This window comes from Microcaecilia unicolor, chromosome 10, assembly GCF_901765095.1.
Source record: "Microcaecilia unicolor chromosome 10, aMicUni1.1, whole genome shotgun sequence".
Classification (NCBI taxonomy): domain Eukaryota; kingdom Metazoa; phylum Chordata; class Amphibia; order Gymnophiona; family Siphonopidae; genus Microcaecilia; species Microcaecilia unicolor.
Window position 1 is genome coordinate 94,068,064 of NC_044040.1, and position 23,503 is coordinate 94,091,566.

The 23,503-nt window shown below is 44.6% G+C and overlaps 1 protein-coding gene across 1 annotated transcript in view; it reads left to right on the plus strand.

Annotated features, from left to right (window-relative positions):
• DGKI (diacylglycerol kinase iota) overlaps positions 1-23,503 on the plus strand; it is a 1,705,262-nt gene that overhangs the window by 1,336,395 nt on the left and 345,364 nt on the right. The window contains 1 exon segment of the mRNA XM_030215620.1: positions 4,480-4,559. Coding sequence (XP_030071480.1) covers positions 4,480-4,559 — 80 coding nt within the window.

Genomic DNA, 23,503 nt, shown 5'->3' on the forward strand with positions numbered 1-23,503 from the left:
ATCAACTGGGAGAAGAGCCAGCTGCGCCCGACTCAGTCCCTGGAGTATCTGGGAGTTCGATTCGACACCCAAGTGGGCAGAGTGTTCCTGCCAGACAATCGGATTGTCAAACTTCAGGCTCAGGTGGACCAGTTCCTAGTAGCCTCTCCTCTTCGGGCTTGGGACTATGTGCAGCTGTTGGGCTCTATGACGGCCACGATGGAAGTAGTGCCCTGGGCCAGGGCTCATATGAGACCACTACAACTCTCTCTGCTGCAGCGCTGGACTCCGATGTCGGAGGATTATGCTGTGCGCCTTCCCTTGGTCCCAGCAGTGCGCAAGGCGCTGAGCTGGTGGATGCAGACAGACAAGTTGTCTGCAGGAATGCCTCTGGTGACCCCGGAGTGGATTGTCGTCATGACGGACGCCTCTTTGTCGGGCTGGGGAGCCCACTGCTTGGGAAGGACAGCGCAGGGGCTCTGGTCTCCTGCAGAGGCAAAGTGGTCTATCAACCTCCTGGAACTCAGAGCCATTCGATTGGCGCTTTTGGAGTTCATCCCGGTACTGGCGTTTAAGCCAGTACGGGTCCTGTCGGACAATGCCACGGCTGTGGCCTATGTCAACCGCCAGGGAGGTACCAAGAGCGCCCCTCTAGCCAAGGAGGCCATGAATCTATGCCAGTGGGCGGAAGCGAACCTGGAACAGCTGTCAGCGGCCCACATTGCCGGAGTCATGAATGTCAAGGCGGACTTTCTCAGTCGCCATACCTTGGAGCCTGGAGAGTGGCAGCTATCTGCTCAGGCGTTCTTGGACATCACGAAGCGCTGGGGCCAGCCGAGCCTAGATCTGATGGCGTCATCGGCCAATTGCCAAGTGCCGCGCTTTTTCAGCAGAGGACGGGACCCTCGATCCCTGGGAGTAGATGCTCTTCTCCAACAGTGGCCGACACAAGAGCTTCTCTATGTGTTCCCGCCCTGGCCCATGTTGGGCAGGGTGCTAGACCGGGTGGCAAAGCATCTGGGCCGGATAATCCTGGTGGGTCCGGACTGGCCCAGACGTCCCTGGTATGCGGACTTGATCAGGCTCTCAGTCGACGATCCTCTGCGGCTGCCAGTGGAGCAGGGCCTGTTACATCAGGGTCCCGTGGTGATGGAGGATCCCTCCCCCTTTGGTCTTACGGCCTGGCTATTGAGCGGCAGCATCTGAGGAAGAAGGGCTTCTCAGACAAGGTCATCGCCACTAGGCTGAGAGCGAGGAAGCGCTCTACTTCTACTGCTTACGCCAGGGTTTGGCGTACCTTTGCAGCGTGGTGTGAAGCAGGCTCACTTTCTCCCTTCACTGCTCCAATTTCTTCAGTGTTGGCGTTCCTGCAAGAAGGTCTGGAGAAAGGCCTGTCGCTCAGTTCCCTTAAAGTCCAGGTAGCGGCTCTGGCTTGCTTCAGGGGCCACCTGAAGGGTGCTTCCCTGGCTTCGCAGCCAGATGTGGTGCGCTTTCTCAAGGGAGTTAATCACCTGCGCCCTCCTCTGCACTCAGTGGTGCCTGCGTGGAATCTCAACCTGGTGCTAAGAGCCTTGCAGAAGCCGCCTTTTGAACCCTTGTCTAGGGCATCTCTGAAAGACCTGACGTTGAAAGCAGTCTTTTTGGTGGCTATCACTTCAGCCAGAAGAGTTTCCGAGCTCCAGGCACTCTCATGTCGAGAGCCTTTTCTGCAGTTCACTGAGGCAGGAGTGACTATTCGCACAGTGCCTTCCTTCCTGCCCAAGATTGTTTCTCGCTTCCATGTGAATCAGCAGCTCTGTCTCCCTTCCTTTCGTAGGGAGGACTACCCAGAGGAATACTCTGCTCTCAAATATCTGGATGTGAGATGAGTCATCATCAGATACTTGGAAGTGACCAATGATTTCCGGAAATCGGATCATCTGTTTGTCCTGTTTGCAGGTCCTCGTAAGGGTCTGCAGGCTTCTAAGCCTACAGTGGCAAGATGGGTCAAGGAAGCCATTGCAGCGGCTTATGTGGCCGCGGGGAAGGTGCCGCCTATCCAGCTGAAGGCTCACTCCACTAGAGCTCAGGCGGCCTCGATGGCAGAGGCCGGGTCCGTCTCCTTGGAAGAGATTTGCAAGGCGGCAACTTGGGCATCGGCCCATACCTTCTCCAGGCATTACCGCTTGGCTGTGGCTGCTCGGGCGGAGGCCCGGTTTGGAGCTTCAGTGGGTGAGTACTGCTTCGGTACATCCCACCAGTCTATGGATTGATCAGCATGATGATATGGAAGGTAAAATTATGTATCATACCTGATAATTTTCTTTCCATTAATCATAGCTGATCAATCCATAGCCCCTCCCAGATATCTGTATTGTTTATATTCTGGTTGCATTTCAGGTTCAAGTTTAGTCTTCAGTTCCTGTTCAGGAGGACTTCGTGTTCAAGTTTTTCAATGGATTCTTCAAGAGTTGAGACGAATTTGTGTTACAGTGAGCTGCTGCATTCCTCTCCCCTCCGTTTTACGGGGCTGGATTGAGACATAAATTCTGCCGGCGCTCCCTCCCGCTTCGTGCGGCAGTAGGGCAGCTTTGTACCCCTCCCGCTTCGGCGGTGTTAGGGTCAGTCAGCTCCTCCCGCGGTTGCGGTTGCAGGATAAGCCAGATCCCCCCGCATCGGCGGGTGTGGTGTCCCTCCCCCGCTCCGCGGGGATGAGCTGGACGGATTCCCCTCCCCCACTTGTGTGGGGATGAGCTGGGTTAATTCCCCTCCCCCGTTTCGGCGGTGGTGAGCTGGGCAGAGTGTCCCTTTGTGGGTGTAATTCTCTAAGTGCTGAGTCCTGCGGATGGAGCTTGGATATCGACATACTGAGGAGTTTCCGGCAGCACATGACCACATATAGGGAGGCAAAAGGATTGCTCTCTATCTCCACCTGCTGGTAGATGGACACAACCCACCAGTCTATGGATTGATCAGCTATGATTAATGGAAAGAAAATTATCAGGTAAGATACATAATTTTACCATATATGGATTGTTTTTGCCAATGGTGGTTGGCATTTAAGAAAAAACCTGACCATCTGGGCTCAATATTAGGAGATACAATTTTAGAACCATATATGCTACGGAAGAATACATAATTTTGTTATATACCCAGTATCTACTCATATGTTTCATTGCATTTCTTTTTTTAGTGGCACCTTGATTTTCTAATGAGTTTTGCATTTTTTTCTGGTTGATTTAGAGATGGATATTATCCAGCTTATTTTCGAAAGAGAAGGCCGGCTATCTTCCGACACAAATCGAGAGATGGTCAGCCATCTTTCAAGGCCAGCAAAATCGGCAAAATCGAAAGCCGATTTTGGCCGGCCTCAACTGCAGTCCGTCGTGGAGCCGGCCAAACTTCAAGGGGGCTTGTCGGCAGGGTACAGAGGGCGGGACGGGGGCGTGGTACGAGATGGCTGGCTTCGCCCGATAATGGAAAAAAGAAAGCCAGCCCTGACGAGCATTTGGCCGACTTTACTTTGTCCCTTTTATTTTAGGTCCAAGTCCCAAAAAAGTGCCCAAACTGACCAGATGACCACTGGAGGGAATCGGGGATCACCTCCCCTGACTTTCCCAGTGGTCACTAACCCCCTCCTATTCTCAAAAAAACAACTTTAAAACTTTTTTTGCCAGCCTCTATGCCAGCCTCAAATGTCATACCCAGCTCCCTGACAACAGTATGCAGGTCCCTGGAGCAGTTTTTAGTGGGTGCAGTGCACTTCAGGCAGGTGGACCCAGGCCCATCCCCCTCCTACCTGTTACACTTGTGGTGGTAAATGGGAGCCCTCCAACCCCCCCTAAAACCCACTGTACCCACATGTAGGTGCCCCCCTTCACCCATAAGGGCTATGGTAATGGTGTAGAGTTGTGGGGAGTGGGTTTTGGGGGGTATTTGGGGGGCTCAGCACCTGGAAGCTATTTTAATTTTTTTTTTTTTTTAATTTTTAGAAGTGCCCCCTAGGGTGCCCGGTTGGTGTCCTGGCATGTCAAGGGGACCAGTGCACTACAAATGCTGGCTCCTCCCATGACCAAATGCCTTGGATTTGGCTGGGTTTGAGATGGCTGGCCTCGGTTTCCATTATCAGCAAGAACCGAGGCCGGCCATCTCAAACCCGGCCATCTCTGACATTTGGCCGGCCCCAACCGTATTATCGAAATGAAAGATGGCCATCTCGTTCGAAAATACGGTTGGCCCCACCCCTTCGTGGCGCCGTCCTCTGAGATGGGCGCTCTTAGAGATGGCTGGCCCCGTTCGAAAATGCCCCTCTATGTCACTTAAACTAAAGGTGGGAAAGGTATTCCAATCTGTGCTCAGTGGAAATGCTTATTAGGGCAGATTCTACATGATTAATCGTATTTTTTATATCTCTGTAGAAGAACCATATTTCATTTTCTTTAAGGAAATTATATATTATGATAATTCTAATCATAATTGACAACCTAGAAAAAAAAGAGTAATTTCTGCTTGCTTCCTCAGCCATTCCTCTGGGAATTATAGTCATGCGAGGGGACTGTGATCTGGAGACCTGTCGGATGCACATTGATCGGCTACAGGAGGTAAAGAAACTTGAATTTTACTTTGCTGGCATGGGGAAGAATGAAGAAGGTTTGTTAAATATTCTACTGGTAAAAATGTAGGACTTGATTCACAGAGGCATTATTTTTTCATTAACAATATAAAAGTGGCAATTCTATAAAACGTTACTACCACATTTGCATGCAGCGTTAATACCATGGCACCTAAAAACAAGGTAAGCGCTAAGCAAAATTCTATATCAGCATAATAAGCAAGCATGTGCACCATGGCACCTACATATATGCACCACGAAAGAGTACATGCTTGGGGCAGAGCATGGTGAGAGCTCCGAGGAATGATTGGCTTCAAGTCTAACATATTTGATTGAGGGAATATCTAATAAAAGTTTATGTTTGTCCATAGAACACAGATTAAGAGACGGCTGATACAATCTCAAAGAAAAAGCCAAGGCTAAAGGAGCATCATTACACAATGCTTTGAATATCAAAGTCAATGGTTTGAACTTAATCCGCCAAAAAACTGGAAGCCGATGTAACTCTTTCAATGTTGATGAAATGTATCTGTGCCTATGACAATAGATACATTAGCACTCTAGTATCTTTTCTCATTCTCTGCAGGTGGCAAATTTAATTACCTCACTAGTTACTCCCATCTCTAGATCATTTATAAATATGTTAAAAAGCAGTGGTCCCAGCACAGACCCCTGGGGAACCCCACTATCCATCTCCATTGAGAATACTAACCATTTAACCCTACTTTCTGTTTTATATCTTTTAACCAGTTTTTAATCCACAATAGGACACTACCTCCTATCCCATGACTCTCCAGTTTCCTCTGGAGTCTTTCATGAGATACTTTCAGGCTTATTTTCGAAAGAGAAGGGCGCCCATCTTTCGACACAAATCGGGAGATGGGCATCCTTCTCCCAGGGTCGCCCAAATCGGCATAATCGAAAGCCGATTTTGGGCATTCTCAACTGCTTTCTGTCGTGGGGATGACCAACGTTCACAGGGGCATGTTGGAAGCATAGCAAAGGCGGGACTGGGGCGTGCCTAACACATGGGCCTCCTTGACCGATAATGGAAAAAAAGAAGGGCGTCCCTGACGAGCACTTGGGCAACTTTACTTGGTCCTTTTTTTCTTACAACCAAGCCTCATAAAGGTGCTCGAACTTACCAGATGACCACCAGAGGGTATCGGGGATGACCTCCCATTACTCCCCCAGTGGTCACTAACCCCCTCCCACCCTAAAAAAAACTTTTAAAATATTTTTTGCCAGCCTCAAATGTCATACCCAGCTCCCTAACAGCAGTATGCAGGTCCCTGGAGCAGTTTTAGTGGGTGCAGTGCACTTCAGGCAGGCGGACCCTGGCCCATCCCCCCACCTCTTACACTTGTGGTGGTAAATGTGAGCCTTTCAAAACCCACCAGAAACCCACTGTACCCACATGTAGGTGCTCCCCTTCACCCATTTTGGGCCTGTTGGTGCTGCGTCTCAGAACCAAAAAACTCAACACTTCACCCATACAAATTCCCCAGCATCACCGGCCTGGTAAGTACCAAAAACAACTATAAACAAAAGAAGCTTCTTACATTAGTAAAGTTTATTCTAATCCAGGAACAGGAAAAAATAAGAAATAATAAAAAGCTTAGAAGCAGCGTACAAGAAACAGGATAGTGAGGGAGCATAAACAAAAGGAAAATGTCATGGAGATGGTCGTATATTCCTTAGCCCTAATAGAGGCTGAGGAAGATTTTCCTCGACCCTCCCTCTTGTTGATAATATAATAATGGATAAAGAAAAAATGCAAAGGAAAGTTGAATTCTTGGACAATCAACTTAGGCGTAACAACCTAAGATTTTTAAACTTCCCCAAAAATCCTTTGCTTCCTTCGGTGGAAATGTTGCGGAAATATTTTTCTGATATTTTGGGTATTTCAACTGAAGCTATTCCCCCGATTGTGAAAGCTTACTATATTACCGGAGCTAAACCAATTTTGGGAGTTGCTCCGGGTTTAAACCTTACACAATTCCTTGAGTTATCTTTAGAGACTATTACTGAACGCACGACTTTTCTCGTGACTTTTGCCTTCGAAACCGACAGGAATAATATATTAAGACTTTACTTCAGATTCATGACAGCTCAATTCTGTGGAGCAAAAATACAGATTTTTCCTGACATTAGCAAATCGACGCAGAAAATAAGGCTAGAGTTTCTTGGACTTAGAGCTCGGGTACTCTCCCTGGGTGGGACTTTTAAATTGAAATTTGCATGTAGATGTTTAATATCATTTGAAAATGTTCATTATGTATTTTTTTGACCCAGATAAATTGAAGCACCTTGTAATGGCTATAGAAGGTAGGGACGGTCAAATCTTGGGAGCACCAGTAGGGAGCTAAAACCGCTGGTAAAGTTTGAGACCTCGTCCTCTCAATGATAGATTAAGAGTAATTCTCTAAATTTTCTTAATGATAATTTTTCTTTGTATCTTGATCCTTATTTTGTGGACTAAGTAACCTTGACAATTGCTAAAATCCATGAATATGTAATGGATGGTGTTAAATTTCTTTGTTAATTTTCCTGATTTCTTACATTTATTTTATGTGAATGTGTCTTTTTGAAGTCTATAAATAAATAATTAACATATTTATAAATGATATGGAAATAGGATTAACGAGTGAAGTAATTAAATTTGCAGATGATACAAAACTATTCAAGGTTGTTAAAGCACGTGCGGACTGTGAAATATTGCAGGAAGACCTTAGGAAATTGGAAGACTGGGCATCCAAATGACAGATGAAATTTAATGTGGACAAATGCAAGGTGATGCACATTGGAAAGAATAATCCGAATCATAGTTACCTGATGCTAGGGTCCACCTTGGGAGTCGGCACTCAAGAAAAAGATCTAGGTGTCGTTGTAGATAATATGCTGAAATCTTCTGTTCAGTGTGCGGCGGCGGCCAAAAAGCAAACAGGATGCTAGGAATTATTAGGCAAGGGATGGTGAATAAGACCGAAAATACTATAATGCCTTTGTATCGCTCCATGGTGTGACTGCACCTTGAGTATTGCGTTCAGTTCTGGTCACTGTTTCTCAAAAAAAAAAAAAAATAGAGCAGAATTAGAAAACGTTCAAAGAAGAGCAACCAAAATGATAAAGGAGATGGAACTTGTCTCGTATGAGGAAAGGCTAAAGAGGTTAGGGCTCTTCAGCTTGGAAAAGAGACGGATGAGGGGAGATATGATTGAGGTCTGCAAAATCCTGAGTGATGTAGAATGAATAGAAGAAGTAAATTGATTTTTTACTCGTTCTGTAGGTATACAGAGGTACTTAGCTGACAGAACACTACTAAATAGCAATTATTCTGGACTCGTGTCTAGGGGAAGCGTACCTCTTTGGCCCAATGGCTAGCTAGCTGTGCTGGAAAAAGGAACAATGCCACAGATGGAATATATATTATTTATTAGGTAAAGAAATATATATATATATATATATATATATATATATATATATATATATATATATAGTTCTGAAGCAAAGATGCCAAGCAAAATACAAAATAGCTTGCTATAAAAATAGATTATCACCAAAACATAGATGCCAAGCAAAATACAAAATAGCTTGCTATAAAAATAGATTATCACCAAAACATAGATAATGAAATATGATTATCTTAATGGACTAACTAAATGAGTGATTACACAACCAATCACAATACTGATATCCTAACAATTATTATGAGAACTTACACCATACGTCTTATGCAAAATACACAGTTAGCAGCTAAATTCACAAACCATAAGTCATGACATAAAACCCATCTGTCTCACACAAAAGCCATGGACTAATTATCCCCATGACCATAGGTAGTATATCCTATTATTTCACCTTGCTGTCTGTGGCAGACTTCCAATGGTAAAGAAGCGGATTCCTCCTCTGAGACTCAAGTTGAAACCTCAGCGAGTCTCTCAGTCCAGGAATAAGTCCGAGATCTGTATTCTGGATGCAGATGACACCATATTTATGTATTGTAGCTGAGCTAACCTTGTGAGTTTGTTACAAGATATGCAGTTCACTGGTGTTTAGGAAATCAGTCTCTTGCTCATTCCGAGCCTTCTATCCACCTGCAAGTCTTCCGGTCGTCTCCTCTCTCCTTCTCCTCTTCTGTCCAACCTTTGGCATCCATTGGTCAGATGATACCTGTGGACCAAACACATACGGTGTAATAATGTCCAGCCAGCTTCATGGTCATGAAGAAAGCCTTTGTTGTAGCCACAAAACTGTTATCGATGGCATGCAAACCTCTCTGTCTGATCCCATACTCCTGGAGTCATGTGTGTCTCTCTCCTCCAATCTTCCTAGGAGATAACTGGGCTAGTTTGCAATAAAGAATATGTCCTTAGATGAAGTCATCTTGGAATGCTCTGCAGTAATTTTCCTTTTTATAACCAAGTTGTATTCTGATGGTTACTGATGCATACAGGCCACAAGCTGTAAAATCCATATGGTATAGAAATGGCTGTATAGGCCAAGACCAGCAAAGGTGAGATCTCAGGTAAATATTCCTACAGATTCCCCCTTTGGAGATGGAAATTAATACAATGGAGTAAATACCTTCTCCAACCTAACTAACAATACAACTAGACAGGTTAGAACCAGGACTCATGGTCAAGACTAGAGAGAAGCATAAACAGTAAATCTCAGCAACTCAAAACTAACACTCGGTAAAAATGAAAACTAGAAGCAAAGACTTCATGCAATCATATAACAATGTTCAAAAGTACATTAAAAATGCTAATACAGCAAATTACTGAATAGTGGAATAAATAATATGGTGTTGGTAATAGTCTTAACACATGAAACCATAATCAACATCAAATCATGATACTACATAATGCATGGCAAAAGCATCAGCAAAAATTAGTACACAACCTGATAATGAAACAAAGATGTTTCATAGTGGAGAGTTAATCTTGGTTGACCGCCACAAAATATAGCAAAGTCAATGGTGGTGGACCTTGATGAATGATGAGGTGTAAATGGACAACTTCTCGCACCAAGAAGACAACAAACAGGAAAAAAATGGTCCACGTAATGGTGATGATGAAGAAAGTCTTAAAACATAAGAATTGTCCACAAAACACATCCAGAACTTCAATTTCAGGAACAACTGGATCTGACAAAATAAAAATAAAAAAAACAAAACTCCCCCAACAAGAAGAAAAATTATTGGGAAAAGAAAATCCAATATTCATGACTAGACAATGGAAATCAGGAGGAAAAAAGGGAAGAAATTTTCAAAACCACAAATGGATTTGGAAGCAGGGAGTCAGGAATATCTTGAAGAACGACATAAGGTATGGGAACAGGGTCAATCAGGTTGGCAACAGCTCCGAATCTTCAAAATTGTTTCTGTAGCTAAAATACAAAAGAAGAAGAAGCTATTCTGCTTCATGGTTAGTTTGGGTCATTTCAACAATGCACGCATCTGGGGCAAAATGACTGGGATGACACGGTCTTAACTTATTGATGTGGACCCATTTAAGGGCATCTTCACCTTGAGAATTTTTCTTGAGGCGAATTTGGTAAGCCACAGGTGAAGCTTTTTCCACTATAGGGAATGGACCATGCCAACTGGGCAGACATTTCTTTTCTTTAGCCTTGTTTCTGGCAAAATTGAAATAGAATACCTTGTCGCCAATTTGGTATTCTTTGGAGGTAGTCCCTTGATCACAGTAGGCTTTTCTACTTCTAGCGCTACTTTCCAAGTTCTTTTGGGCAAAGGCAAATGCACTTTGCAAATGTTGGCGCAAATGAGTGACAGGTAAGGAGCTCAGGTAAGGAGCTCCCAAGGTCCAGAGGAAATAGGCCTACCTGGACCATCCAACGCCACCCTCAACCGGACCGGAATGGACTGGAACTAAACCGGAGCTGATCTGGAGCCGACTGGGGAGCTGCAGGATCACGACGGCCTCGCAAAGCTCCAGGATGGGTGAGCAAGCCCGAGACTGGCCGAGGTGGTCTGTTCACTGTTCGCCTCGTGGCCGAGACTCATCCCCGACCGGACAGGCACACCTAGGCCTAAGTGAGCCTGCTTGGGTCAGACTGAACATCCGGACCGAGCTGTAATCGGATCGGAGTTAAATCGGTGCCGACTGACGGCTCCCCAGACTGGGACGACCTCGCAGCACTCCAAGGCGAACGAGTGAGAGGTCCCAAGGCTGACCGGGGCCATTTTCCTGCCACGTCCCTAACCGGACTAGACAAGCCGCACCGAGATCGGCTGACCACGTCGACCGACGGCTTTCGTGGAGAGTCGCTGAAAGGACTGGTGCTTCCTTGGTCCGGGTCCGGTGTGCTGCTGGGACAGTTCAGACCGCTCAGGACCTTGCGACACCCGGGAAATGGAGGAACACCGACCACCGAAACGGACGGACTGAGGAGGAGAGAAACACCGCACGATCGCCTGAGGACCAGGAACCGAGCTACAAGTCCCCAGACAGATTGAGAGAACCGGGGACCCACTCAAACATCCCTGAACTGAAAGCCCACTGAAAACTGCTGAGACCAGGCCGGGTGCGATCTCGTTTGCTGTGTGGCTTCATTGTTTACAAAGGGCCAAATAGGCTAACTTCCACTCATAACCTACCAAACCAGCCTAAAGACTGTAAGCACTGCTCCTGAGTGCACTGGATGACGGCAGCACAGAACTGGGGAAACAGAGCCTAAACAACTTGGCTCCTTACTTATAAAGACCTGGACAGGCTCACTTCCACACCAGTCCACTCTAATTAATCAAACCCCACGTACGTATAATGGATGATAGAACTGTATACATATAACAAAACCAGAAGCAGACACTGATCGATGTAGAGACTGCTTAATATTGATACAGTTAAAGTTTAATGCTGACACCACTTGCTGTTAGCACTGCTTGCTGTTGATAATGCTTAGTGTTGATATCGCTTGATGTTAAAACTGCTTAATATGGACACTGCTGATGCTGACATTGCTTAACGTTGATACCGCCTGATGTTAAGACTGCTTAACATGGATACTGCTTAATGTTAAAACTGCTTAATATGGATACTGATTGACGTTGACATTGCTTAATGTTGATACCACTGATTTTAACACAACTAAATCTGGGCATTATTGAAACCACACTAATCACTACTCAAAGCCCACTCCACTGACGCTGACACCGCCTAATGCTGAAACTGCTTGATGTTCATATAATATCTTAGTTACTAACACCCTCAGACACAACCAAACACCACGAACAATAGCCAACATGAACACCAACAAATTGCTCATGATAATCTACTTCCTTCCCCTAATATACCATGCATGGACTACACCCAACATAAATAACAATCTACCCATAACATACACATCCTACAGACAACCCACTAACAACCCACCAGACCAAAAGAACAACAACCAACTAAAAGAAAAAACAAATACATACGGAAATAACCAACAGAAAGGGAAAAAAGGACACAACAAAACAAGACACCAAGAATACAGACAACTAATAAAAATTAACACATCTACGTCCCAAACCAAACCTTACCATTCAATCCAAATGGGATACGTAAACACCAGATCAGTAGTAAATAAAACAGAGATAATAACAGACTGGATCACTACAGAAAATCTTGACTTCCTATTCATCACTGAAACCTGGATTCACGACCTTAAAGACCCCATAATCTTAGACTTATGCCCACCAGGATACAAAATTACCCATTGGACAAGAAACGGAGAGGAGGAATAGCCATAATATACAAATCCGAATTCACCATCACAACAACAGCTGAATCCATTCTGCCACAACTTGAAATTGCCTCGGTAAGAATCAATCACCCAAATCTGCAAGAACATCTTAATGCAGTCATACTTTATAGACCACCAGGCAACTGGCAAGATTCCCAAACACACTTCATGGACTTTATCTCGAACACTTGTGTCTCTACCTCAAAACTCATCATAATAGGAGATATCAACCTGCACCTTGAAGATCTCACCACAGCAAGCACACAAGAATGTAAAGAATTCCTACAACTATGGGATCTTCATGGACAAAACACGCAACCAACCCATATTAAAGGACACACATTAGACATCATCACACACAAATTCGATCACGATTCAAACCTTATACTAACAGACACAAAATGGACACCTATACCGTGGTCAGACCACTACAAAGCACACATCTCCCTCCAATGGCGTACGAAAGACTCACTCAACAAACAAACACGGAAAACCTACACCACGAGAGGAAAGATAGACCCGGTTACATTTTGGCAACAGATCTACCACAACGGATGGACAATAAAAGCAGAAACAACCCAATTCCTCTTAGAATGGGACAACAGATGCAAAGCAATACTAGACAACATTGCCCCAATTCAAACCAGAACATCACACAGAAAGAACTCAATACCATGGTTCAATGATGAACTGAAAAAACTCAAAACCCAAGTTAGAAGATTAGAACCTGCATGGAACAAAAAGAAAGATGACCCCACACTCAACGCCTGGAAACAACTTCAAAGGAAATATAAATATACCATAAGACAAACCAAAAGACTATATTACAAAACTGTAATTGGACCAAATTACAAGGATACACATAAACTCTTCGAACTCGTGAATAAACTACTAGACACCACACCAGTAACAAACAACAGTAAAGACACACCAGGAGCTGACAACCTCGCGAAGTACTTTAAGGAGAAAATCATACAACTGCGACTAAAAATACCTATCAGCCCCATCGAATACGCCGTACTACTAGACTGTCTAGACCCAGACCCTGGAGCATACCCAGCAGACAGAATCTGGACCAAATTTGAGATATTATCGGAGGATCTCATCTCCCAAACGCTTAAAAAATTCGCTAAATCTCATTGCAAACTAGACATATGCCCAAACAATCTTATGACATCGGCCCCTCAACAATTTATAACAGACCTAACAAACCACTTGAACTTTATGCTACAAAATGGACTCTTCCCGAAGGAGAAAGGAAACATTCTACTCACCCCCATACCCAAAGATGCAAAGAAAAATGCCAGTGAATTAACCAACTACAGGCCAGTAGCATCCATTCCCTTAATAACCAAAATAACGGAAGGGATGGTGACCAAACAACTCACAAACTATTTAAACAAGTTCTCAATACTACACGACTCCCAGTCAGGCTTTTGCTCTAACCACAGGACTGAAACCTTACTAGTTACGCTCATGACTAAGTTCAAACAAACGATTGCAACTGGCAAGAATATACTACTTCTACAATTCGACATGTCAAGCGCCTTTGACATGGTCGATCATGGAATTTTACTACATATCCTCGAATATTTTGGAATCAGAGGCAATGTTCTCAATTGGTTCAAGGGGTTCCTAACCACACGATCATACCAAGTGACATCAGACTCGATTACATCAACCACATGGACACCTAATTGCGGAGTTCCACAGGGATCCCCCCTCTCACCAACCTTATTCAACCTAATGATGATACCCTTGGCCAAACTACTATCAAATCAAAACCTCAACCCATATATATACGCGGATGACGTAACGATCTATATCCCATTCAAACAAGATCTAAAGGAAATTTCCAACGACATCAACCAAAGTCTACATATCATGCATACATGGGCAGATGCATTTCAGCTAAAACTTAATGCAGAAAAAACCCCCAATGTCTAATACTCACCTCCCAACACAATACAAACAAATTCACCACCATCAACACACCAAAAATAAATCTACCAATATCGGACACCCTAAAAATTCTTGGAGTCACCATTGATAGACACTTAACACTTGAGAGTCACGCAAAAAACACAACCAAAAAGATGTTCCACTCAATGTGGAAATTAAAAAGAATAAGACCATTCTTCCCAAGAACCGTCTTCCACAACTTGGTACAATCATTGGTACTTAGAGGCTCATTTTCAAAGCACTTAGACTTACAAAGTTCCATAGGTTCCTATGGAACTTTGTAAGTCTAAGTGCTTTGAAAATACGCCTCTTTGTCATCTAGACTACTGTAATGCACTCTACGCTGGCTGCAAAGAGCAAATACTCAAAAAACTCCAGACAGCCAAGAATACTGCAGCTAGACTCATATTCGGAAAATCAAAATATGAAAGTGCCAGACCCCTACGATAAAAGCTACATTGGCTCCCACTCGAAAAACGCATCACGTTCAAAATATGTACCCTAGTTCACAAAATCATTCATGGCGATGCCCCAGCCCACATGTCAGACCTGATAGACTTACCACTCAGGAATGCCAAGAAATCATCTCGCACATTCCTCAATCTTCATTTCCCCAACTGTAAAGTTCTAAAATACAAACTAACGCATGCATCAACCTTTTCCTATATGAGCACACAATTCTGGAACGCGCTGCCGCGCAACCTAAAAACGATCTATGAATTAACCAACTTCCGCAAACTACTGAAGACCCATCTCTTCAACAAGACATACCAAAAAGAACAACACAAGTGAACTCCTCTCATGCATCCAGAAATGTCTTATAATGTTTTTGTTATATTACTATCATGTTTTATCATTATCATGTAACCCAAAATCCTTCTGTAATACCAAATGTCTATTCTCTCTTACCTCCACTATTCATGATATATTGTAAGCCACATTGAGCCTGCAAAGAGGTGGGAAAATTTGGGATACAAATGCAATAAATATATAAATACTCATGAGAGGTAGTAGCACTGGACAAGTTCACATCATTAGTCCTGTTCACAAATGAATTGGTAACATCATTTCCCTACCTGTCATCATCTCAAAGGGTGACACTCCTGTAGAATGGTGGGGTGTGGCACAATTCGCCATGAGGACCAAAGGTAACTTCATGTCCCAATCCTTACCTGAAGATGACACATACTTCTTCAGAATGATAATGATGGTGCGATTAGCTCTTTCCACTTGTCCCGAGGCTGTAGGCAATGTGCAATTTACTCTTCACTCTGAGCATTTTCCACATGTGTTGGATTACTTCTGCAGTAAACTGGGATCCTTGGTCTGAATCTACTCGCATGGGCAAACCCCACCTGCTGAACACATGATTCAGTTGTAGGGTAGCTGTGGTTCCTGTGGTGCAATTGGGTGCAGGTATGCACTCCACCCACTTGGTGAACAGGCAGATGACAGTAAGCATATACTTATTGCCATGGGTGGATCGAACCACAAGGCCAATCCAATCAATCTGGATATCTGACCAGGGCATGGCAATACCCCTCTTCCTGAGTGGTGCTCGATGTGGTGGTGAAGATGGTCAAACAACCTTGAGTATACAACTGCTCATCTTGACGCACGTGGGGCCAGTAAGCCACTTGCTTCAAAGTCTCATAGGTGATGCCTTCACCTTGATGCCCTGAACATGGTTCATCGTGAGCATGTTGCAACATAATGCCATGATATGCCTGAGGCACAACCCATTGCTCAATGCCATGCTTACTCGTCTAAATAAGCAGGTCCTGATAGAGCTTAAACTTCTCTCGGGATGCATAGAGTATCCTCAGTTCTTCAGCTTGACACTCCTCTTTTGACAAAGGATGTTCTTGCAGGTTCCGGATGTACTCATAAAATTGTCCAACAACTGGATCTGCTTTCTGAACCATGACAAGATCAAATGATGGGATGTCACTGCACCACTGGAACACTGGAGTCTCACTAGGCTGCTTCATTTGCTGTTGGGTGACAGCATGAATGGCCAGTGTCTCAGACTCTGAGAACTGCCATAATTCTCCTGTAAGCGCACCTTCCTTGGCAAGTTGATCTGCCAGGTCGTTCCCAATCTTGGCGGGACCATAAACATTTGCATGACCCTTGACCTTCTTCCAATAGATGGTCATGTCATGAGTCTGTACCAGTTGATCTAAGGCCAGAATCAAATTTCCATGATGTACCGGTTTTCCTTTAGAGTTTAACATGTGGTTTTGCTTCCAGTTGGGTAGATGAGAGACAAAGTTCTGTCTCACATAATCTGAATCTGTGCATATGATTAATTCTCAAATTCCTTTCTGAACTTCAGACTGTACCACCACCAAAGCTGCAACAATGTCAGCATATTGGTTTGTCTGTGAACCCAAGCTGCACTTCAATGTCTCTTCAGGAATAGTTGGATTCCATACCACTCCCACACTTGCAACCAACTCATGGTCTGTGTCACGGTGGAAGGCACAACCATCCACATAGACCTTAGGCATTGTAGCACAAATCTTCTCATCATACAGATGGTGTCGATGGGGTTCTTTCTCTTGTGGTAGAACATCTGTTTCAGGAATATCTGCAAGGGAATCATGTCCTGCACAGTCATGCAGGTCAGCCATACCTTGGGCTACTACATTACGATGTTTCTGAGCATACCTTACCTCTAGAGGCCATCCTTGAAGAGCCAATGTCCAGAAGACTATCCTGCTGTTGGACACCCGACCGGACTTGATTCAGTCGCTACCCAGGAAACTGATGTGTTGGTGACAAGTCTCCACGATTAGCTTCTCGGCTTGGATATAACTTCTGAAATGTTGCAGAGCCCAAACAGTGGACAAAAGTGATACAGAGACATTTTAATATGCTTGGTCTTATTTTGCATCCCTTTCCTAATACTTCCTAGCATCCTATTTGCTGTTAGCCACCACCGCACACTGGGCACAGGACTGCGGCGTGTTGTCTGCAAAGACCTCTAGCTCTTTCCTTGAGTACTGACTCCTAAGGTGGACCCTAGCATCAGGCGACTATGATTCAGACTATTTTCCCCATCACTCTGCATTTGTCCATATTAAATTTCCTCTGCCATTTGAATGCCCTGTCTTCCAACAGCACATTCTCAGTATCGCTGTTTTTAGTGTTAGCTTTTATAATATTGTGGGTTAAGGTGATCAGTTGAACAGCACTTGGAATCAACACCACTAGCAGTGACAGAATCTGGCAAGTATGTGGGGAGAGAATCTACAGATAGACAGCTGCAGAGAGTGTGGAGTTCACCGATAATATCAGCCACTGAGAACTCTGCAGGCAGCCCTGCCCTATCCATGTGCCCCCTCCTGGGTAGCGCTGCCTCGGGTGGAGTATTTAGTGGACCGAGGCCGGCTACTGCGATTGTTGCATCCTCTCCCCCTCCCTTGCATGCCCAGTCTTCATTTTCCTAAGGTCTTACTGCTATTTTTCACAACCTTTACAAAAAGCAGAGCACTCACAGGGGCATGGAATTGGACACAAGGACATGCCGATCCATGGTTCTTATTTTGGGTCTGGGGGCTGGAATTTTCTTCCTTTATCCATTGCTACCTGATAAGGCTCACAGCACTTATCAGGTAGCATATTCCGTACTTGACTGATGCAAGAAATGTATGTACCTGGGTGATGAAGGTTGCTTTGCTAGAGACATTTCAATGCTTGAGAGGGTTAAACTCAATACAGATTATCCCTCCTGGGGCACAGGGTGGGAGTTGAGGGAGGGGGTTACACAAACCCTTTACATTATTGGGCAAACACGTGGGGTGCGGTAGGGGGTACTTATATTTAGATAGCTTCCTAAATGGGGAGCCCATACGCCGTTATTGGAAGGACCTGTGGACTGTCCCAGGGTAGGAACCCTTTTTGTTCTTATGTTCTCCTATACTTCAGTCTATCCCTTTATGGCAACATGGGTGTTCTTCATTTTAAATGCTTCTAATAATGGTAATGGTCTATACTTCTAAAAATGGACTTTTGGGATACTTGTCTTAGGAAGTTGGTGCTTGAAGGAGATGCCCATTCATCTCATGTCAGGTACAAAATGGATGCTGCATTACAAAGTGTTCAGCAGGTTTCTCACAAAATTCCCTCCCTACTAATCCTTTGTCTTTAGTTAACATTGTCAGATGCCTTAGTCTACAACTGACACTAGCTATGCGGTAACGCAAAAGAAAATACATGTCTCCAGAGCAATTTCTCCTTTATCCATTCACAGACTAGTATTTATTTTCTGAATACACCTATAATCCCCGCATTCTCTGTCAACTATTGCTACTCCATTTTACATGTCTATCCACCTTATAATCGAAAGAGAAAAACGCCTAAATTTTGACCCAAATTGGGAGACGTTTATCTCACAACAACGAATAAATCGGTATAATCGAAAGCCGATTTTGGACGTTTTCAACTGCACTCCGTCGCAGATGCGGACAAAGTTGATGGGGGCGTGTCAGAGGTGTGGCGAAGGTGGAACTGGGGCGTGGTTATCGGCTGAGGAGAGATGTACGCGTTAGGGCGATAATCGAAAAAATAAAGGCGTTTTTAGCGAACATTTAGGACACTTTTGTTGGACCCTTTTTTCACACGAACAGGTCCCAAAAAAGTGCTCTAAATGACCAGATGACCATCGGAGGGAATCGGGGATGACCTCCCCTGACTCCCCCAGTGGTCACTAACCCTCTCCCACCACAAAAAAATGATGTTTCACAACTTTTTATTTTCACCCTCAAATGTCATACCCACCTCCCTGGCAGCAGTATGCAGGTCCCTGGAGCAGTTGTTAGGGGGTGCCGGGGACTTCAGGCAGGTGGACCCAGGCCCATCCCCCCCCCCCCCCACCTGTTACAATTGTGCTGCTTAATGCTTAGTCGTCCAACCCCCCCAAACCCACTGTACCCACATGTAGGTGCCCCCCTTCACCCCTTAGGGCTATAGTAATGGTGTAGACTTGTGAGCAGTGGGTTTTGAGGGGGATTTTGGGGGGCTCAACACACAAGGGAAGGGTGCTATGCACCTGGGAGCTCTTTTACCTTTTTTTTTGTTTTTGTAAAAGTGCCCCCTAGGGTGCCCGGTTGGTGTCCTGGCATGTGAGGGGGACCAGTGCACTACGACTCCTGGCCCCTCCCACGAACAAATGCCTTGGATTTATTCGTTTTTGAGCTGGGCGCTTTCATTTTCCATTATCACTGAAAAACAAAAACGCCCAGCTCACAAATTGTCGAATAAAACATGGACGTCTATTTTTTTCGAAAATACGGTTCGGTCCGCCCCTTCACGGACCCGTTCTCGGAGATAAACGCCCATGGAGATAGACGTTTTCGTTCGATTATGCCCCTTCACATGTTCCACTTTGACTGGCACAGCAGGCTGACTATTCCGATTTTAAAATAGCTTATGCCTGGATTGTCTATCGTATTGCCTAACTCCAGCTTGCTCTGTTAGTAGACTATGGGTAGGCAAGGAATGAGTAAATTCTGATGAATGCTAATCCTAATAAATGTGACAAGCCTTCTGAAGGTTTGCCTTTATCATGTTTACTTCACATTACTAGCACTGGTTCATAGTGACACACTTAATGCTTTCAGGCAGTTAGACAAGGAGCAATGCTAGACATGGCATTGGAATACCAATCAGGGGCATTTTCGAAAGAGAAGGGCGCCCATCTTCTGACACAAATCGGGAGATGGGTGTCCTTCTCTCAGGGTCGCCCAAATTGGCATAATCAAAAGCCAATTTTGGGCGTCCTCAACTCATTTCCGTTGCAGGTACGACCAAAGTTCCCGGGAGCGTGTTGGCAGTGTACCGAAGGCAGGACGAGGGCGTGCTTAAGAGATGGGGGTCCTCGGCTGATAATGGAAAAAAGAAGGGCGTCCCTGATGAGCATTTGGTCGACTTTACTTGGTTCATTTTTTTTCACGACCAAGCCTCAAAAAGGTGCACAAACTGACCAGATGATCACTGGAGAGAATCGGGGATGACCTCCCCTTACTCCCCCAGTGGTGACTAACCCCCTCCCACCCTGAAAAAAACAACTTTAAAAACTTTTTTTGCCAGCCTGAAATGTCATACTCAGGTCCATTGCAGCAGTATGTAGGTCCCTGGGAGGGGAGGTATGTGTATGTCAGCAGAGGCATAGCGAAGACGTGGATGTCCTACTTTCAAACATTTTGGACGTCCTGAACTGCCTCCCCCCCCACAGGGACAGCCATATTTCAGAGGAGCTGAGTGGAGTAGCCTAGTGGTCAGAGCATTGATCTTGCAATCCAGAGGTGGCCAGTTCAAATCCCACTTCTGTTACTTGTGATCCAAAATCCAAATAAATAAATAAAGGGAGTGTTGGAGGCATAGCAGGCATGGATGTTCTTCTCACAGAAACATCACATTTTGTACGTCACTCACTGGCATTGCAGGGACAGAGGAATAGCAAAGGATGTCCTCAACTGCCGTTGCAGGTACAGAGGCATAGCGAAGGACGTCCTTCACCCATACTCTTAAAAAAAAAAAAATCCCTGACGAGCACTTGGACATTTTCACCTGGACTTGTATTTTTCTAAGGTTGTAGATGGCAATTTATTTAAGGTTGTAGACAGCTATTATACACGCAGCTTGTCTGCATGTATGAAGCCGTCTTTGGCATGCTCAGAGCAGCCACGCATAATGCTTGGCTGCTCTGCACTAGCTTCCCCTCCTTAGGAAGGAAATCATGTGCAAATGATCTAACAGTGAGCAGCTCATTTGCATGCAATTTCCTTCATGCATGCCCGTTCCTTTCCGAATCGCTAAGGGATCAGTAAGGGAAGGGCTTTTTCCGTTCAGTTAGTGCATCAGTTAGTCCACTGCAGTGCCCCCTAGGGTGCCCAGTTGGTGTCCTGGCATGTCAGGGGGACCAGTGCACTACGAATGCTGGCTCCTCCCACAACCAAATGACTTGGATTTGGTCGTTTTTGAGATGGGCGTCCTCAGTTTCCATTATGGCCGAAAACCAGGGACGACCATCTTTAAGGTCAACCTAAATGTTGAGATTTGGGCGTCCCCGACCGTATTATTGAAACAAAAGATGGACACCCATCTTGTTTCAATAATACGGGTTTCCATGCCCCTTCACCGGACATCCTTAGAGATGGGCGCTGTTAGAGATGGTCGTCCCCGTTCGATTATGCCCCTCAATATCATCCATGTCACTTGCCTTTTGCTGCATAAACAGAATATTCCTAGCTTGAGGTTTCAGTTACCTAATGATTGAATGAAATGGTTACTTTATTCATTCAAGTACGCATTGCTTCAATTGTTTTTCTTATTGCAGCACAGGAATACACTGTGCAACTGTCTAGTCAATTCGACATCTGAGCAGTTGGTCTCAACCTACATTCCTTCTGGAGTATCCGGGAAGAAAGACACGTCGCAGTTGTTTATAGGCATTTACTTCTGGGCATTGTTTTGTATAGCATACTGGTTCATTATTAAACAACTACACATCAAAATTCTATAGTGTATTTACCTCTTGACATTTGATTCTGATCCACAGGGTTAAGGAACTTCAGGCCATTTGGCTGATCCGCATGGTTTGATATTTGGGGTCGGAAGTTGATGTATTTATATTTCTAGATGGCATTCCCCTTCTGGGCAGTGGTGTAACCTGTTTTGTAGTCAGATATGCAATTCAAGAGATACACATGGAATTAGGGCAGTATGAACCCTACCACCCAGGGAGGCCCACAAATGCGGGGGCAGTGAGTATGGGCAAGGGCCTCTTATTTATATAGGGGACAGCTACCTATCGCAGGCTATGACTACCTGGCTTTTTATGATTGAATCATCTTTAATGTTATCCACACATACATTCTGCAGTGTTCCAGTGATATAAGCCACACAACCAAGAACAAGATAACACCCCCCCTTTCCCCTAAAACCTCATCCGACCCTCCCTCCCTTTGTACCATACCAATCAGAACAATATTGAGACTCCATGGGGAGAAAAACACTCTAGTTAACGAGCTGCGGGCTGCAGGGTAGCCCAGAAGTGTTCCCAAATCTGCTGAAAACGTCTTCTTTCCTCTGAAGAAATGTACTTAATACCATAGCATTCCAATTTTAAGAGATCAATCATTTGTGTGTGCCACATCCCCACTGATGGTGCATATGTCTCTCTCCAACACAACAGTATAGCTTTTTACCCCATCAAGGTTACTTTTTGCAAAAAAAACATTTAAAACCTGGGGGTGTTGGTTTGGCATATTTGTATACATCAAACAGTAACAAAGGATGTAACGCCACTTGGCATTTCCAATAAGTGTGCACTGCATCTAATAGTTGCATCCAGAATTGAATGATTTTGGGGCATGTTCAAAACATGTGCTCCAGAGTTGCTGTATCCTGTGTGCACTTTGGGCAGGCCTCCGTGGAGCCAATCTCTGCCCAGTAAGCTCTTATCGGAGATATGTACAGACGTAACGAAATTTATACTGCAGTTCCCAATAGCATATAACAGGAGAGCATTGTTGCAGACTTAAAGCATGTTGTTTAAACTGGTCCTCAGTCAAATCCACTTGTAGTTCAACCGCCCATACCTGTGCAATCTTCTTAAAGTCCAAATCCTCCGTCGTATCTCTCAGGTATCTATGATGAAATCTTAATGGAATTACATTTCGAGATCCTAGTGTGAGTGCTCTGTTCAGAATATCTTGTACATCTTCACATAAATTAATCCAGCCCAAAAATGAGACGTAGTGGTGTAGTTGTGTGTAGGCAAACCAGTCTGAAGGTAGTAATGCAAAGTCCCGTTGCAATCTGCAAAGTCTTTCATTTTCCCCTCCTCATTTATAAATTGGCTCAAATAAATTAGTCCCAATCTCCTCCAGCGCACGAACACAGGGGAATCCATGCCCGCTGGGAAGTCTAGATTTTGAGAAAGTGCCAAGTGTGGTGTGGCTGCTGCAAAAAAAACATGTCGCCTTCAAAGCCACCTCCATGTTGCCCTCACCGAGAGGAAAAGTGGGTTACGAGACAACACTTCCCGTCTTCCCTGGAATAGTATGTAAAAGCCAGTTAAAAAGATGTGTTGCAGAAGGGAGTGCAGACTCTATGGGAGTAGCTGAAAAGGTGCACATTCCTGTCAGCCAATCCCATATGTGTCTCATAGAACATGCTATAGTTAAATATCTTCACATAGTTCTTCAT